Source organism: Panthera onca, chromosome B1 (assembly GCF_046562875.1).
Source record: "Panthera onca isolate mPanOnc1 chromosome B1, mPanOnc1 haplotype 2, whole genome shotgun sequence".
In the NCBI taxonomy this organism is placed as follows: Eukaryota; Metazoa; Chordata; class Mammalia; order Carnivora; family Felidae; genus Panthera; species Panthera onca.
In genome coordinates, this window is record NC_138342.1 from 103,113,585 (window position 1) to 103,132,591 (window position 19,007).

At 35.4% G+C, this 19,007-nt stretch overlaps 1 protein-coding gene across 3 annotated transcripts in view; it reads left to right on the plus strand.

The window, feature by feature from the left end:
* The window catches only part of BLTP1 (bridge-like lipid transfer protein family member 1), a 213,980-nt gene that overhangs the window by 59,804 nt on the left and 135,169 nt on the right, over positions 1 to 19,007 (plus strand). For all 3 annotated transcript variants that reach the window (XM_078445786.2, XM_078445781.2, XM_078445787.2), the window contains exons 18-22: positions 1,210 to 1,388; positions 1,597 to 1,703; positions 3,682 to 3,890; positions 10,774 to 11,001; positions 11,798 to 11,935. In XM_078445786.2, the coding sequence (XP_078301912.1) occupies positions 1,210 to 1,388; positions 1,597 to 1,703; positions 3,682 to 3,890; positions 10,774 to 11,001; positions 11,798 to 11,935 (861 nt within the window). The remainder of the gene's footprint in view (positions 1 to 1,209; positions 1,389 to 1,596; positions 1,704 to 3,681; positions 3,891 to 10,773; positions 11,002 to 11,797; positions 11,936 to 19,007) is intronic.

The following is a 19,007-nucleotide window of genomic DNA, read 5'->3' on the forward strand; positions in this document are numbered from 1 at the left end:
TAAATTGGTGATGGGAATTAAGGATGGTACTTCTGATGAGCACTAGGTATTATTACCTGTAAGTGATGAATCACTAAATTCTACTCCTGAAACTAACATTACACTATATGTTAACTAACTGGAGTTAAATTTTTTTTTTTTAACGTTTATTTATTTTTGAGACAGAGAGAGACAGAGCTTGGGGAGACAGACAGACAGAGAGACAGACAGACAGGGGAGGGTCAGAGAGAGAGGGAGACACAGAATCTGAAACAGGCTCCAGGCTCTGTCAGCACAGAGCCCGACCCAGGGCTTGAACTTACGGACCACCAGATCATGACCTGAGCTGAAGTCAGACGCTCAACCGACTGAGCCATCCAGGCGCCCCAACTAACTGGAGTTTAAATAAAAACTTGAATAAAATAAAATAAAATAATTTAATAATAAAAGCTGAAAAAAAAGAAAGAAAGGGAGGGGGAGAGGGAGAGAGGAAAGAAAGAAAGAAAGAAAGAAAGAGAAGAAAAGAAGTCAAGCATGTCAGGCTGACTGAACAAGATTAGGGCACCAACCTATAAGGAAAAAAGTGAAGCCAAATGAAGATCCTTTGGGGTATCAATTCAGAATTCTTCTCCTTTAAAAAAAAATGTTTATTTATTTAATTTGAAACATAGAAGGAGAGCACAAATTGGGGAGGGGCAGAGAGGAAATCCCAAGCAGGTTCTATACTTACAATCGTAAGATCATGACCTATGTTGAAATCAAGAGTCTGACACTCAGCCAACTGAGCCACCCAGGCACCCCTTCAATTCAGAATTCTTAAAAGCCAATTGATGAACCAAGACTTAACTAGAATCAAGAGACAATCATATTTTAAAAATCAATAAAATGCAGAACATATACCACCCGAACTTAGCTGGTTTTTAAAAAATTTTTTTTTTTACTGAATTACATGTGAAATACCCATGGATATCATCAAAGATCATCTTTTTTACTATTTTGTGGAAACCATGCTATTTATTTCCTTGATTTTCTTAACTTTCTTATCAGAATTTAGTTATAGTCCATATAAAATCTTACTCTGTTATTTAACTGACTGTTCATGGTAAAATCTGCCTTTTGTATTTCTTTTGTATTCTGAAGATTGTTATATATAGGTTTGGCTATAATTAGAAATTTAACATCTTTGTGTACCTATTGTATTACTTTGGCTTATAATAAATTCTTTTTTAGGGAGAAGATGTTGATCTTCATTTATTTCTACCAGATTGCCACCCTAGTAAATATTCATTATTTATGCTGGTGAAGAATTGCCACCCAAACAAAATGACTCATGATACCGGTATTCCTGCTGAGTGTCAAAGTGGGCAGAAAACTGTTAAACCAAAATGGCGGAACATTACACAAGAAAAGTGAGTATTTTGTGTTTGTATGTGGAGAAATTATTCTTCTGATTCTTTCAAAGAATAATGATAAAAGTTAATTATCATTTGGATACAATTAAAGGAATAAGTACCTGACTTATTTGGATACAATTAAAGGATACAATTTGGATTGTATCCTTGGATACAATTAAAGGAATAAGTACCTGACTAGAACTTAATTTTTTGTTCTTCACAGAGCTGGTTGGGTTGAATGCTGGACTGTCCCAAGTGTCATGCTCACAATTGATTATACATGGCATCCAATTTATCCGCAAAAAGCAGATGAGCAGCTAAAGCAATCGTGTAAGTGTTTTTGTATAATTTGTACTTTGAAACATCTGGTTTTATGATTGATAACTATTAAAGGTATAAGAAATTGTTTTTAATTTTGGAAATGCATCTGTTCTTTTGTCATAATTGTATACATTTAAAAATCTGTTAAGTAATTGTGGCATAATTATAACTAACTTTCATTGAGCATTTACTGTGTATCAAATGCAGTAAAACCTTGGTTTGTGAGCGTAATTCATGCTTGTAATCCAAAGCACTTGTATATCAGAGAAATACAAGAAATAATGGAAACTTAGATGATTCGTTTCACAACCCAAAAATATTCATATAAAAATGATTGCAGTGTTGTAATTTTGTAATACAAACTATTAACGAAAATACAAAATTTAAAGAGAAATAATTTGGCTGGTGTGAGGGAGACAAGAGAGAGGAGGGTTATTGTGTAGGATGACTTTCACTATCAGTAACAGAATCACTGTTATTGGCTTAATGGAATATTTTTCTGGAAAGGGTCATTGTATACACTTGCATGGATGTTGACTATAGTACAGTATTAATAAACTCTTGTCATATATCGTATTTAATGCAACTGGCAATAGGGCAGCAGAGGAAAGGGTTCATATCTGCAGGCAGCCTGATCTAGAATGAAGCAAAGCATTCCCAAGCTTACTCTTGAATGGAAAAGCAAAGGACTGTCCATAGGTGCTTTGAAGTGACAAAAAATACACTAGTGCCAGTTGTGGGCACTTTCCAACTTGCTGAAAAATCACTGATTGCTGCCAAACATCGTGGCCTGAGACCAAGCACCAAGCATCCGAGCATGGGAGATGATCACTCACAATCCTGCAGAGAGAGGGAGAGAGAGAGAAGAACCATTGACTCAGTTGTGATCATGTGACATTTGGCATCACATGCTACTCACATTGTAAGACATCGTTCATTTATCAAGTTAAAATTTATTGGAAATGTTTGCTCATCTTGCAGAATACTGGCAGAGCAAGTTATTTGCAATCCAAGGTTTTACTGTACTAGAATAAGCTATTTCCTGGTTTACATTATCTCATAATCCTTATAACAACTCTGTGAGATAAATGTTATTATTGTCATCGTAGAGTTGAACAAATAATGCTTAGAGAAAGTAAATAATTTTTTCAAGTTCTACCAACTAGAAACAGAAGAGCTGTAATATCAAGGTGCATGTGAGTATATACATAAACCACTTGGTTTCATGAAATGTTATTTTTTTTGAAATGTTAGTTTTTTTTTAAATGTACTTTCACAATTATATCATTTCATAATTATTCCAAACTGGAATTAGAATCAAGTGATTTTTAATTTGTATTTTTCCAGTGAGTTAAGAGTTAAAGAATAGTTTTCATAATTGTTCGTATGTTTGGAGCTTGATAATGTCACGCTGTATTTGAATTACAAAAAAAAAAATCAAGTTTATTTATTGTGAGAGAGTGGGGGAGGAGCAAAGAGAAAGAGGGAGAGACAGAATCCCAAGCAGGCTCTGCACAGCGCAGAGCCTGTTGCAGGGCCTGAACCCATGAAACCGTGAGATAATGACCTGAGCCGAAACCAAGAGTCAGACACTTAACTGACTGAGCCACCCAGGTGCCCTGATAATGTCACGCTGTATTTGAATAGCTGTTTATGTGAAAACAACTTAGTACTTTAGTGCCCAAGTATAGTTAAAGCCTAATTGTGACCTGAATTTATATTGCAGGGACTCAAGAATGTTAATAGGAAATTTTCATTGATTCTGTGCCATCTGGTTATGTATTTCTACACATATTTCTGTGAAGTCTTCTATTGTGTATTCTTATTAGTCTTGCAGGTCTATTTTCATTAGATGTTATAGGTACTATATCAAAGATTGTTCATGAAAAATTGCAAAATAGAATCTCTTAGTGAATAGTTCCTTAAAGAACTTCTAAGAACTTCCCCTCCCCAAGGCATTCTTCTCTTTTTTCTTAATTTTTTCCAGTGTCAGAAATGGAAGAAACAATGCTATCTGTATTAAGGCCATCCCAGAAAACATCAGACAGAGTTGTTTCTTCTCCTTCTACTTCGTCACGCCCACCTATTGATCCCTCAGAACTTCCACCTGATAAACTTCATGTGGAAATGGAACTTTCTCCAGATTCTCAAATAACTCTATATGGACCATTATTAAATGCCTTCTTATGTATAAAGGTATGATTTTCAAAAGAAGTCACACATTTTTAAACATAGATAAAATGGTTAATATCTAATTAAAATTGAGACCATTTGAAATAGCCAGTTAGATGGTTTAAAGTTGTTGAGGATATATCATATATGTTGATTAGACTTGTGGTGTTAGACTCGATTACAAATTCATTTATTAAAAATGGTGTACTTCTCAGTTGAGTTTTTGTTTTGTTTTTTTAGCATTGACTATATTCTAGGAATTGTACTAGTTGCAGGAGATAGAGATGATACAGCATTTTTTCTCAAGGAGGTAAGCTAGAGGATATAATAGGATAGACATATATAGGGGCAAATTTTTAACAGGTTGTAATATAAGAGCAAAAGAAGTACAAGAGAACCTTGTTATCTGAAAATAATAAAATCAGTGAATTCATTAAAAACAAACAACTTTATTTCATGCTAAACAATAAGCAAAGATATGTTTGGAGCACTTTCTTAACATTGAAGCAAATATATGAAAATAAGGTTTTTTTCAGAGTATGACAAATTTAGGTTCTAAAGAAGTATGCCTTCTTTGAATAAAGACTGAATCAAATGTCAATTCATTTTGGTATAATTTTTCCCTTGAAGTTGTATGATTGCATAGTATGATAGCTCTTAAAGGTTGATCAAGCATGATCAAGGTCAATCAAGTAGAGAGGCTGTATTAAGATAAATATGTGAGCACTTTGTCAGTTTTCTACACATCACTCTTCTTTTGATATTCAAATCATGTTTTACAAAAGTCCCCAGCAAGTCATCAATAACTCTTACTGATTTACTCATTTTTATAGGTAACTGCTCTAAGCCTTCTAGATCCATACTTTAGCACTGATAGCTTTACCTGTGATTTGAGCGGTTGTCCAGCATCACTTTTAGCAACTTCATAAAATTCTGCGTTTTTCCAGGATTTTGCCAATTCACTTTGCTTTAGATTTTCATTATACTGTTCAATGTTCTACCACATCTGATAATCAAAGTGAGACTAACTGTCCAAACATTATCAGTCATGAGCGTTAGAGTTACTTGTGGGATAGATTTTTGTGTGAGTCTAAATTTATCATTATTTATTTGCTTCCTTGTGTACTTTCATAACTGGAGGTTTGGATATTGAATGCTTAGGTAACAGGCAATCCGATAATGTACAGTGACAGGAGTAATTAATTCTGGAAAGGGTCTAGGATGATCAGGGTTATCAGGAAAGGACAATCAATGTTTGTTAATAAAGGCTCTCTGGAAGAAGTACTTACTAGCTGAACAGATTTTGTAGGTATCTAAAATTTTTATATTTGATATAATGTCTTATATTTACTAAAAACTACCCTAAAGCATCAGATGATATAACTTAAGATAAAAGATGCAAGGGACAATGTGTTTAATATTTGTGGAATCTAAGGTGTCTGTTTGGTTTTAGGAGAGATTCCTGAAGGAGTGATTCTTCAGATTCAAAGGGGAGAAATACCACCCCCCACCCCACACACACATTTTTTTTTTACCTTGTTTGACCTAAAATATTCTTCACATATTTCTCCCAATATCTTGTTTTCTTGGATTGCAGGTGAATAACTATGAAGGATTTAACATGCATTTTTCATGTTAAAGTTTCCTTGAAGAGGCTGAACTATATTTTAATTTAAATGTAAGCAATGATTTAGTAAGTGAAGATGGTTATATTGTTATAATACGAGTTTTGAATACCAGCAAAGAGATATTGACACTGTTTTTTGCATTACTCTATGTATATGAGCCTCAATTTTTTTCTTCTAAAAATTCCATAGTAATATATATTCATCAAAAATAAGAGTACTGTAACAAAGAAAAATAAAGAGAAAGGAGTATATGCCTTCTTTGGACTTCTTTACAAATTCTATTCCATAAACGTAACCTCTGTTGATAGTTTGTTTTGATGCAGTCCTTTTCATACATTAAGATATAACAACTGTCTAGTATTGTCAAAAGTTTGTTGTACTGAACTTTGTGTTAGTATTTACATTCATCAAGTTAACTCAGAACTTGTATGAAATGTCTACTAAAACATATTAAAATTTTTAAGGTTTTGAAATATTAAAAAATATATATATCTAAAATATGACAAAAGGTTTTTTAAGCCGGTGAACTCTATGAACTCTTTATTAGGAATACAAGTAACTCTTTAAGTCTTTTTTTTTTTTTTTTCCTTCTTTCTTTTTTTCCCTTCCTCCTATATAGCTTAGGTGTCATGCTGGTATGGAGATATTATCTGATCTTAAATATCTCTCTTTAAATTACTTTTTAAAAATTTGTTTTAATATATAACTTATGTTCTACTTAGTGTCAGTGTTAGAATGTATGTATCTATAAATAAAAGGAAACAAAGAGAATGTGAAAATTCATGTAACTGAGATTGTATTTTCCTTAGTTACTAGATTTAAACATCAAGAAATTTTAAAGGATAGGTTAGGAAAAAAATGAATCATTTTATATTTGTTTGACTGTAAAACTGATTTCCAAAATCCATAAAAGAAACTAGGCTTACTATTATTATTACTAGGAACTCTGAGGAGAATATATACTAACATGCATTAAAATCAATGAGAATATTTTATGGAAATGTCTACATCTTCTGAATTGACTTCTCTTTTTACATTTTTTCTTAATGGAAGAATGGAAATCTGAATCTAAATACTGATAGCATGTCAGTGGTAGTCATTAGTAACTGTGGATTAAGGGTGGGTATAGTATGTATGTTTTTCTTACTGAAAAAAAAGTTTTAGTGGTCTTAAACAGAAGCCTGGCTATCAAATTTCCATGAAAAAAGTTTGAATACTGGAAACTGAGTACCTGTAGATTTTTTTTCCTCACCCTGCATCTCTGAATTTATTAGCTGTCTTCTTTTAACTATTGTAATAATTCTTTTTCTTCTTTTTTGAGAAATGAGTATCATTACATAAATATGAATGTTTAGGCTGGGGAAAAAATGATAGTGTCCTGTTACTTGCAATAGTTACTTGACACTAATAATAAACTATCTCTAGGAAAATAAAATTTCATAGGACTCTTAAGTAGTTTGAAAATATAGCTTATTTTATCATTTTAAAATTCATTCACGCCACAAACTTGACAAAGTAATATGTTTTCCCAGTTAGGTAAGTCATTGTTCTGTTGTTTTTTTTTCCTAGTGTTGTTTTAAAGATAGTTTTAAAGATAGTTCAGTTTTGCATGCCACTTACCATAACATCGAAATGGAATTTTTGTCTTTGTAAATATTTGTGTACATTTATTGATCTTTTTTTTTTTTTCAACGTTTTTTATTTTTTTTTGGGACAGAGAGAGACAGAGCATGAACGGGGGAGGGGCAGAGAGAGAGGGAGACACAGAATCGGAAACAGGCTCCAGGCTCCGAGCCATCAGCCCAGAGCCTGACGCGGGGCTCGAACTCACGGACCGCGAGATCGTGACCTGGCTGAAGTCGGACGCTTAACCGACTGCGCCACCCAGGCGCCCCCATTTATTAATCTTAAAATACTATAAAAGTTTGCCATAATATATTACTACTTATACTTCAGTCAGCCTTTTGGTAATTTTTTTTTAGTGAATCCTTAAGAAATTAACCCTTACAGATGGAGTTCATATACTAAAAACAAAACAAAACAAAAACAAACCTAAAATGAAAGCAAATAAAACTTCAATCACACACTCAGCATTAAACATTTAACACAAGGCTAATGTTTTAAAGGAGTTATGATTTTATCACTATCTTTAATTTTTAAAATTTAAAAAAAAAATTATTTATTTTGAGAGAGAGAGAAAGAGAGAGGGAGAGAACGAATGTGGGAGGGATGGAGAGAGGGAAAGAGAGGGAATCCCAAGCAGCCTCTGCACTGTCAGCGTGGAGCCCTAGGCAGGGCTCGAACCCATGAACCATGAGATCCATAAATCATGAAGATCATGAGATCATGACCTGAGCCAAAATCAAGAGTCAGATGCTCAACAGACTGAGATACCCAGGTGCCCCTTAACAGTAATTTTGTCAATAATATTCAATAGGTTCAGACATGATAACTCATAAAAGACTCCTAGAGTGTTTTAACTCTAAAAACAGTCATTGGCATATTTAATAAAAATTAGCAAATGTCCTCTACCATGTTAGGGATTTCAGTATTCCCTAAAGAATTTGCTATGAGTTATTTCTGTTTTAGATAATTAAATGGAGATTGGTTTGTTAGCAAATTGAACATTAGGCCCAAGAGAATATTTTTCTTTTAATTTTAATAATCTATAGTAATTTTCTTTTTTTAAGGTTAAAAGTTACAAGAGACTGTAAGAGACTACTAGGGAATCTTTTAAAAATAAGATATATAGAGTAGGATTATTAAAAATTGGCTAAAATGAGCATGACTTATTTCTGTTGATTTGTTGGTAACTCTTTGTTGAAAGCTAATAAACGTGAACAACTGTACTCTGACTCCATTGATAAGTTGTGTGGAGGAAGGGTGGAATAGAAGTGATTGGGTCTAGTGGCCATTTACAGTTAAATTCACTGAAGAAACCATTCTTTCCATCTGTCTCTGGAATGTATACCTGTTGGCAAACCTACTGAACCCATCTCCAGGACTGGAATGGAATGTTTATTTTGAAAAGGCTTCTCAAATGATCTAAGGGAAGACTGTGGCTCTGAATACCTCTAGATCTTTAATGTTGATTGAAATCAGTTAGGGGCACCTGGGTGACTCAGTCGGTTAAGCATCTGACTTGGGCTCAGCTCATGATCTCACAGTTCATGAATTCAAGCCCCGTGTCAGGCTCTGGACTAACAGCTCAGAGCCTGGAGCCTGCTTCAAATTCTGTATCACCCTCTCTCTCTGCCCCTCCCCTGCTGGTGCTCTGTCTCTCTCAAAAGTAAATAAAAACATTAAAAAAAAAAAAATCAATTAGACATTTATTTTTCATTTAAAAATTTTAATGTTGGAATTTAGGATAAAAACCAATGTTTATTCACATTTATATTTGTGCTTGAATTTGTCCATGGTTCAGAGTTATATAATAAAGGCAATTATCAAGATGTCAAGCAGGTTCTAAGTAGGACCTGTATTAGAGGCAGGTAACGATAGAGAATACAGGAAAAAACATTAGTTTTGTGAGTCAGTAGCTTTGGGATTTTAATATTAGTCCTGCCACTAATTAACCAAATGACTATATGCCCTGCAACACTTTTTCCTATTAAAAGGTATTTAATTGGCCTGATTAATTGACTAGTCAGAAAATAAATGTCATTAAGTAAAATGCAGAATTTATCAAAATACTGACTTGATTTCTAATATTCAAGAAATATAGTTAACTGTGCTAACAGGAATATTTTAACAACTTTTGATTGCTACTGACAGATCAAATTGGTAAAATTTAAATGCAGAATAATGGTAAGATAAAAGAATTTCATTTAAAATACATCAGGTAGAGGGGCACCTGGGTGGCTCAGTCAGTTGAGCTTCTGACTTTGGCTGAGGTCATGAATCTCACGGTTCATGAGTTCAGGCCCAGCATCAGGCTCTGTGCTGGTGGCTCAGAGCCTGGAGTCTGCTTCAGATTCTGTGTCTCCCTCTATTTCTATGCCTCCCCACGTCTGCCCCCCCTTCTCCCTCTCTCTATCTCTCTCTTTCTCTCTCTCTCTCTCTCAAAAATAAAAACATTGAAAAAAATTAAAGTCAGAGAGACAAATACCATATGATTTCACTCATATGTGGAATTTAAGAAACAAATAAGCAAAGGGAAAAGAGAGAGAGAGAGTCAGACCAAGAAAAAGACTCTTAATTACAGAGAACAAACTGATGGTTACCGGAGGGGAGGCATGCAGATGGGAGGGATATAGGTGAGATAGGTGAAGGGGATTAAAGAGGGCACTTGTGACAAGCACCACTAGGTGTTGTATGGAAGTGTTGAATCACTATATTGTACATCTGAAACTAATATGACACTGTATGTTATTTGGAATTTAAATAAAAAGGTTTTTTTTTAAGTTTATTTATTTTGAGAGAAACAAAAAAACAGAGTGAGTGGGGGAAGGGGGAAGAGAGAGAGAGGGAGAGAGAAGAGAGTCCCAAATAGGCTCTGAGCTGTCAGCATGGAGCCCAATGTGGAGCTCGATCCCACAAACTGTGAGATTATGAACTGAGCTGAAATCAGGAGTCAGACACTCAACAGACTGAGCCACCCAGGCACTCCTAAATAAAATGTTTTTTAAAAAGGAAAATAATAATAATAAATTTAAATTCTGGTGTAAAACAAACCAAGATATTAATAGTTAAAATACTTTGCATAAGGAACCAGGATGAACTATGTGAAAGGAAGTTTTGGTAACCATCAATAACATGTTTTTATCATCAGGAACCAAAATTGGACATTCCTATTCAGGTTGTTAAAAGCACTTTTGATATTATTTCACCCAGAATATATGAATTGTGGTAGTTAGCTAATTGGATTTAGATTGATTTTCAATGAATTGAATTTCCTTCAAAGGATGTCTTTTGGGTATTGTTGTCTCAGAACTCTGAGAAAGATTGAAAACTTTTGAACCTTACACATCTTCAAAGTTTTCTTAGAGTTTTTGCTATAATTGGAGGTGGTTTGTCATGAAGATTTACTATAAACTTTGGTTATTTATTTATTTATTTATTTATTGTTACAGAGTGTTTATTTGCTAAGTAGCTAAGTAGGTGTATGTCATAAGCATATCTATCTCTCTCTCTTTTTTTTTTTTTCCTTTCAAGGAAACAGACCATATACTTTTAACCAAAGAAAATAGGGAGATGCTTAGTTTACAAAATTCAGGCTCTAATTTGAAAAGTTAATGTTACATATCTCTTTGATAGCAATTTGTTCTTAATATTTATAGGAAAACTACTTTGGGGAAGATGACATGTATATGGATTTTGAAGAGGTTATTTCAAGTCCTGTTCTGTCACTGTCAACATCATCCAGCTCTGGGTGGACTGCTGTTGGAATGGAAAATGACAGAAAGGAAAATGAAAGTTCAGCCAAATCAATTCATCCGCTTACCTTGCGTCCTTGGGATATTACTGTACTTGTTAATTTATACAAAGTTCATGGGCGTCTTCCTGTTGTAAGTGTTTACATAATCAAAATAATCTGGAGTGTATTATGAAATTCACCCAACTCAGACAACTGTATGTGTGTGTACACACATGCACACACTAATAAAAAAACTCAGATTCGAAAACTTTAAAATTTATCCTTTTACCTTTATAAAGCTAGTTTATTATTTTCTTCATAATGCGATTACTTAATCATTGATAATTTTCTGTTTCTCTTCTTTCACTTTAGTTCCTTCTTTGCTGTTCTGTGTCACGTTAGAACATTTTGTCATGATGTTGAGTTGCTGGGTTTATAGCTAGCTCGACGGATATTCTAGGATTTATGTTGTCTTATCCTTTATCTCCAACTCTAGACCATTGGGTGCCTTATGGTGAACTTACTACAAAATCAAGATGCAGATTGACCCTGGAGATTGAATTGTTTTCTGGGGTTTGGATCCAGCACAGAATCCTGGTTCGGTCTAAGGGTGACCCATGGACTTTTGGGGCTGACTTGCAATGGGATTATATTGCCCAGAGAACCCAGGGTTGTTGGAGTGAGGCCAGATAGGGAGGGTGAGGCCCTAGAGAATTGTGCTGCCTCCTGGCTCCGTGTCGTGTACCTACGGTTGCACAGCAGAGGAGTCATCTCTGGTGCTTAGTAAACCTAACGATCTTAGTAGAGTACAGAACAGTTTTGTCAGTAAACTTCTGCTTTTTAAGAATCAAAATCTCTTAATTATGTAAGTGTGATTTTTATTTCCCTATACTGCCTTGATCTTTATTTTTTCTATATCTTGATTATGGTATTTTGTTTGACTTTAGCATGGAACCACTGATGGTCCTGAGTGCCCTACAGCATTCTTGGAAAGACTGTGTTTTGAAATGAAAAAAGGATTTAGGGAGACCATGCTGCAACTTGTCCTATCACCCCTGAATGTGTTTGTCAGTGACAATTATCAGGTAATGTGAAAGTGAGTCATGGTAGGGGCTTAGAGATGAATTATTACTCTTTACAGGGTTGATACAGTGTGTTAGCTTCTGTGTATGGTATAGGTAGCTCTTTAAATTAGAAGCTTTTAATTTAACCATATTAAGAGGTTTTGTATATGTATGTGAGTTTTTCAAGAATCTCAGTCTTGTTTTTGTTTTTTTTTTCTGCTGTTTGCTATTTATGTGATCCCATACAATTGTACTCTATTGTTTTTAGAGATGAAGAGAAATATTTTATAACTTTTTCATGTTTATGGAAGGGAAAAATATATAAAATTTTGGTGGACTCTGTTGAAAATGACAACCTGAATATTCATCTTATCCAGTCCTATAAATCTCCAAACATACATATCCACATGGCCAGTAGTTTATTCTTTTCATGTAACACTTAAAAGATACTTTGTTAATCCCTTCAAGATATCCCCGGGGCTGTTTGGAAGAGAACCAATAATATTCACCAAAAGGGAATAATTTACAATCTTGGGTAAATCATCACTTTGTTGTTATTTTTTAATGTCAAATGGCTTCACTTTTCATTTACCAGTACTTTAAGGCTCTTCCCTACTTTATTCAAGTTGTGAGCTTTAGAAAAATAAATGGATTTTAATATAAGGCAAAGTAAAATTATATATGGAAGGATGAATCTGATACCCCCAAATCATCAACTGATGATAACTTGCATGGTTTCTATGTAGTAACTGATCATTTTATTTAAAATAGCCTATCCCTTCTTAACTCCTTTGCCACAACTGACCATATTTTTCTACATAGAATCTAATTTTTTCATATGTATATATTTTTGACATAGCTGAGCTCATAATGGCTCAGACTTAACATATGCTTATTTTTGCCACAGAGAGTGTTTCTTTTATCAACTTTTATTTTTAAATAATAGGCATACCTCATTTTATTGCATGTTGCTTTATTGCACCTTGCAAATATTGCATTTTTTACAAATTGAGGTTTGTGGCAACTCTGCATCAGGCCAGTCTGTCAGGGCTGTTTTTCCAGCAGCATTTGCTCACTTCATGTCTCTGTGTCACATTTTGGTAATTTTCACAATATTTGCAACTTTTTCATTATTGTATTTGTTATGGTGACTTGTGACCACTGATCTGTGATGTTACTTTTGTAATTGTTTCGGGGTGCCACACACTGCCCATATAAGATGGCAAACTTAATTGATAAATGTTGTGTGTATTCACCAACCAGCTGTTTTCCTGTCACTCCCCCTCTTCCTGGGCCTCCCTGTTCTCTAAAACACAAAGGTATTGAAATTAGGCCAATTAATAACCCTGCAGTGGCCTCTGAGTGTTAAGTGAAAGGAAGAGCTGTATGTCTGCCACTTTAAATCAGAAGTTAGAAATGATTCAGCTTAGTGAGGAAGTCATGTAGAAACCCAAGGTAGACTGAAAGCTAGGCCTCCTGCACCAGTTAGCCAAGTTGTGATGCAAAGGAAAAATTCTTCAAGGAAATTAGAAGTGCTGTTCCAATGAACACACTGATGATAAGAAAAAAAAAAAAACAGCTTATTATTATTATTTTTAATGTTTATTTATTTTTTGAGACAGAGACAGAATGCGAGTGGGTTGGGGCAGAGGGAGAGGGAGGCACAGAATCTGAAGCAGGCTCCAGGCTCTGAGCTGTCAGCACAGAGCCTGACATGGGATGCGGGGCTCGAACTCACAAGCTGTGAGATCATGACCTGAGCCAAAGTCGGATGCTCAACCGACTGAGCCACCCAGGCACCCCCACAACAGCTTATTTTTGATACAGAGAACGTTTCAGTGGTTTGGATAGGAGATTAAATCAGCCACAATATCTCCTTAAGCCAAAACCTAATCCAGAGCAAGGCCCTCACGCTCTTCAATTCTGTGAAGTCTGAGAGAGAGGAGGAAGTTGCAGAAGAAAAGTTTGAAGCTAACAGAGGTTGGTTCATGAGGTTTAAGAAAAGAAGCCATCTCCATAACATAAAAGTGCAAGGTGAAGCAGCAGGTGCTGATGTAGAAGCTATAGCAAGTTATGCAGAAGATCTAGCTAAGATAAGTAATGAAGATGGCTACGCTAAAGAACAGATTTTCAAAGTAGATCAAACAGCCTTCTATTGAAAGAAGATGACATCTAGGACTTTCATAACTGGAGAGGAGAAGTCAATGCCTGGCTTCAAAACTTAAAAGGACAGGCTGATATTCTACTTAAGGGCCATTTACAACTGGTAACTTTAAGTTGAAGCCAATGCTCATTTACCATTTTGAAAATTCTAGGGCCCTTAAGAATTATGCTAAATCTACTTTGCCTGTGCTCTATCAGTGGCACAACAAAGTCCGGATGACAGTGCATCTGGTTACAACATGGTTTACTGAATATTTTAAGCTCACTATTGAGACCCACTGCTAAGAAAAAGAGGGTTCTTTCAAAATGTGGGGCTCATTGACAATGCACCTGGTCACCCAAGAGCTCTAATGGATATGTACAGTGAATTTCATATTTCCATGCCTATTAACACAATATTCAAATTTGCAGCCCTTGGATCAAAGAGTCTTTTTGACTTTCAAGTCATATTATTTAAGAAATACATGTTGTAAGACTATAATAGCTGCCATAGGTAGTGATTCCTCTGGTGGATCTGGGCAAATTGAAAACCTTTTGAAAAGGATTCACCGTTCTAGATACCATGAAGAATATTCATGATTGACAGGAAAAGGTTGAAATATCAACATGAAGAGGAGTTTGGAAGAGTTGCTTCCAACTCATTGATGACTTGAGGGGTTTAAGATTTCACTGGAGGAAATAACTGCAGATGTAATGGAAATAGCAAGAGAACTGGAATTAAAAATGGAGCCTGAAGATGGGACTGAATTGCTGCAATCTCATGATCAAACTTTAATGGATGAGTTGCTTCTTAGGGATGAGCAAAGAGTGGATTCTTGAGAAGGAATCTATTTCTGGTGAAGATGCTGTGAAGAGTTTTGAAGTGACAACAAGGATTTAGATTATTACATAAACTGAGTTGATAAAGAAGCAGCAGGGTTTGAGAGGATTGACTCCAAACTTGTAAGAAGTTCTTCTGTGGGTAAAATGCTGTTAAACAGAATGGCATGCTACAGAGAAATTATTTGTAAAAGAAAGAGTCAGTGCAGCAATTTATAGTTTCGTATTTTAAGAAATTGCCATAGCCACCCCAACCTTCATCAGCCACCATCCTGATCAGTTATTAGCCATCAACTCGGAGGCCAGGCTCTGCACCAGCAAAAAGATTATGACTTGCTGAAAGCTCAGATGATGGTTAGCAGTTTTTAGTAAAAGTATTTTTTAACTAAGATATCTTTGTGTATAGTTTGTTTTTAGACATAATGCTGTTGCACCCTTAATAGACTATAGTTTGGTAGACACAATTTTTATGTGCACTGAGAATCAAAAAAAATTTTATCTGACTTGAGCTATATTGTCATAATTGCTTTATAGTGGCAGACTAGAACTGAACCTGAAATATCTCTGAGGTATGCCTATAATTATAGATTCATAAGGAGTTGCAAAGATAGTACAGAGAGGTCCTATGTACCCTTCACCCAAATTCTCCCATGTAGATCTTTTACATAATAAGTGTAATATTATAACCAGGATTGATATTGGTACAATGTGTGTGCATAGTTCTTGCCACTTTATCACATGTGTAGTTTCATGTAACTGCCATTGAAATTAAGATACAGAACTATTCTGTCATCACAAAGATCTCACTTGCGTAACACTAGTATTTTAACTTACTATAGAAACCTTAAAAATCACTCTCAGAACACTTGGGTAGCTCAGTCAGGTAAGCATTGGACTCTTGATTTCCGCTGGGGTCATGATCTCATGGTTCACGAGATCAAGCCCCACATAGAGCTCTGCACTGATAGTGTAGAGCCTGCTTGGGATTCGCTCTCTCTCCCTCTCTTTCTGCCCCTACCCCCTGCTCATGCTGTCTGACTGCCTGTCTGTCACTCTCTCTCAAAATAAATAGATAAACCTAAAAAAATAACTCTTACCCTCCTGTCTTAGTAGGTCATTAGAATTGGTTGTTTTTTATTCTGGGAGGTGAGTATGTGGAGAAGAAGCCCCTCTTTTTTAATCTATTGAGGAAATTAATAAAAATAAAAGGGAAATAAGTCTTCTTATGTCTGAGTTCTGGGAATCTTAGGTGAGTATCTCTGTTTTCTTAGGCGTACTTGCTAACACCTCAACTTTTATTTTTTTATTTTTTAAAGTTTACTTATTTTGAGAGAGAGAGAGAGAGCATGAGCACGGGAGGGGAGAGAGAGAGAGAATCCTAAGTAGGGTCCATGCTGTCAACGTGGAGCCCGATGCAGGGCTGAATCCCACAAACCATGAGGTCATGACCGGAGCCGAAATTAGGAGTCGGGCACTTAATGGACTGAGCCACCCAGGTGCCCTCAACTTTTATTTTAATTACTGCATTCTCAAAAGACTTTACTATATATAAAAAGAACATTTTATCGAGTTCATGAGAGTTCACATTAATCCTAATTATAATTGTAATTATTAGTTATTGGCAAACGTACAGAGACTGGAGTATAATGTATGATTTATTTGGTGATTAGAAAAGAAGTCCGTCGATCAGAGATATCAAGGTGCTAGTAGATGTGCTGGTGGTATTTTGTTTCCTACGTGGTTAGCACTTTATAATTTACCCTGAAAGCAAGGGTACTTTCTATGTATTCTCTTAGAATTTACTTATCTACCTAACTTGCTTACATTTTATATATCTGGCATGACTATTCCTAAGAATTCTTTTGTGGTACAGGTGAGTTACCCAGGATTTAGCTGCTTATTCTCAATAGCATTAGTCTTGTTTTTTGGGTTTTTTTTTTTTTTTTGAGAGAGAGAGAGAGAGAGGGAGAGAGGGAGAGCAAGAATCCCACAAGGTGCAGATAGAGAGGGGGAGAGAGAGTGCAGAGCCCGGAGTGTGGCTTGAGCTCACCCAAAGCTGGGCTCGAGTTCATCTGAAGTGGGACTCAAGCTCACACAATGCAGGGCTTGAACTCACTAACCGTGAGATTATGACTGGAACCAAAGTCAGATGCTTAACCAACTGAGGCACCCAGACATCCCCTGATAGCATTAGTCTCAAGGCAGGGCCTCAAGGTTAAGGATCTGAGATGATGGATAGATTATTGTGTCCGACTTATGGAACCATCCCTTTTAACTTATGAGCATTTTATGATGTATATTAGTTTCCTAGGGCTGCCACAGCAAAGTACCTCACAGTGGGTGGCTTAAAACATGAGATATTTGTTCTTTTATAGTTTTGGGGCTTAGAATTGTGAAATCAAGGTACTGGCAGGGCCATGTTTTCTCTGAAGGATGTGGGAAAGGATCTCCTTGTCTCTGCTAAGCTTTTGGTGGTTGCTAGCAATCCTTGGCATTCCTTGCCTTGTAGACTCATTGCTCAACTCTGTGTCTTTGTCTTCTCATAGCATTGTCTCCATGTGTGTGTCTGTGTCCCAATTTTCCTCTTACAAGGATATCAGTCATTGGTTTAAGGCCCACCCTAATTTGATGTAACCTTATTTTGATTACATCTGCTAAAACCCTGTTTTCAAATACAGAAAGGTCATAATCACAGGAGCCTCAACTTAGGACTTAAATGTGTCTTTTTAGGGGACACAATTCAACTCACAATATGATGCAACACACATAAAATCTAGAATATACTCTTTGTTGGTATACTAGGTAGGCTCTATCTATCTTTAGGACAAGCCAAGATCCATATGTATTCTTGAGCTCAAAAAATATTGATCAGAAGTATCTTACGCTGAGAATTATCAAATGTTAGTGCCAGAAGTGATCTTTATTGACCATCTTCTCTAACTTCCTCAGATAAAATAGAAGGGAACTGATGCCTGAGAAACATAGGTGATTTTATATACTGTCACACAGCTTGGATGAAAATAAAACTAAAAATATTTTGAAAGAGCTGCTAGAGCTATTATAGTCATAATTTGAAATTTTCTTTTAAGAATTCCTTATGAATTTGATTTAGCTCATATCCTCTTTGTTTTTTTAAGAATACATTTCCTAAAATGTGTTGAAATAAGGAACACTATGCCTTGTGCTGATGGCCTGCATACACCTACCAAAAAGATTACTGTTGTAAAATTAGCTTGGGAATTATCTGTGAGCTGTCTTAATATATATTAGTATACTGAATTCTCTGAAAAGACTTGCTGTGATATATAGTCACTTAGTGGTATCTACCTTTTGTGGTCACTGTTAGGTGCAGTGGGATAAGTGGTAAACAAGACAGAAATGGTCTTTACCCTAATAAACCTGGTGAAGAAGAGAAATATTGAGGAAATTAATATAATAAATAGTGGTCTTGAGACAAGAACATGATAAGATTGGCCTTCTTAGATTTCTGTGGTGGTTTTTGTAGAATATGTAGGAGACAGATGTAAAAGTGAATGCTGGGACGCTTTGCAAAACCCTAGCAAGAGGTCATATTATTTGGACCATGTTGATAGCAGTGAAGATGGAAGAAAATCAATGCATTTCTGAGAGATTGGGAGTATAGTTTATAGACATTGGTGACTGATGGGTAGGGCATGGCCGAACGTGTTTTGATTCTCTATTACTAATAATATTTTGTGAGCTAGTGTTCTATGGAATACCCTATTTTAGGACATATCTTTTAGCTTTCTGAATAAATCCCAGAACTTTTCTCTTTGAAATATTTGCTGCTTTTTAGTAGTAAGTATATAATTTCCATAAGGTAAATCTATCCTTTTTATATTTATATATAGTTCTCAAAATCTATATGAAAGATAGCTTTCTTCCCTAGTTCTTCATTTCTTGATCTTATTTATTGGTCTGTTCTTTTCTGTTTTTTTCTTTTTTCTTTTTTTTTTTTTTTAACGTTTATTTATTTTTGAGACAGAGACAGAGCATGAAAGGGGGAGGGTCACAGAGAGAGGGAGACACAGGATCTGAAGCAGGCTCCAGGCTCTGAGCTGTCAGCACAGAGCCCGACGCGGGGCTCGAA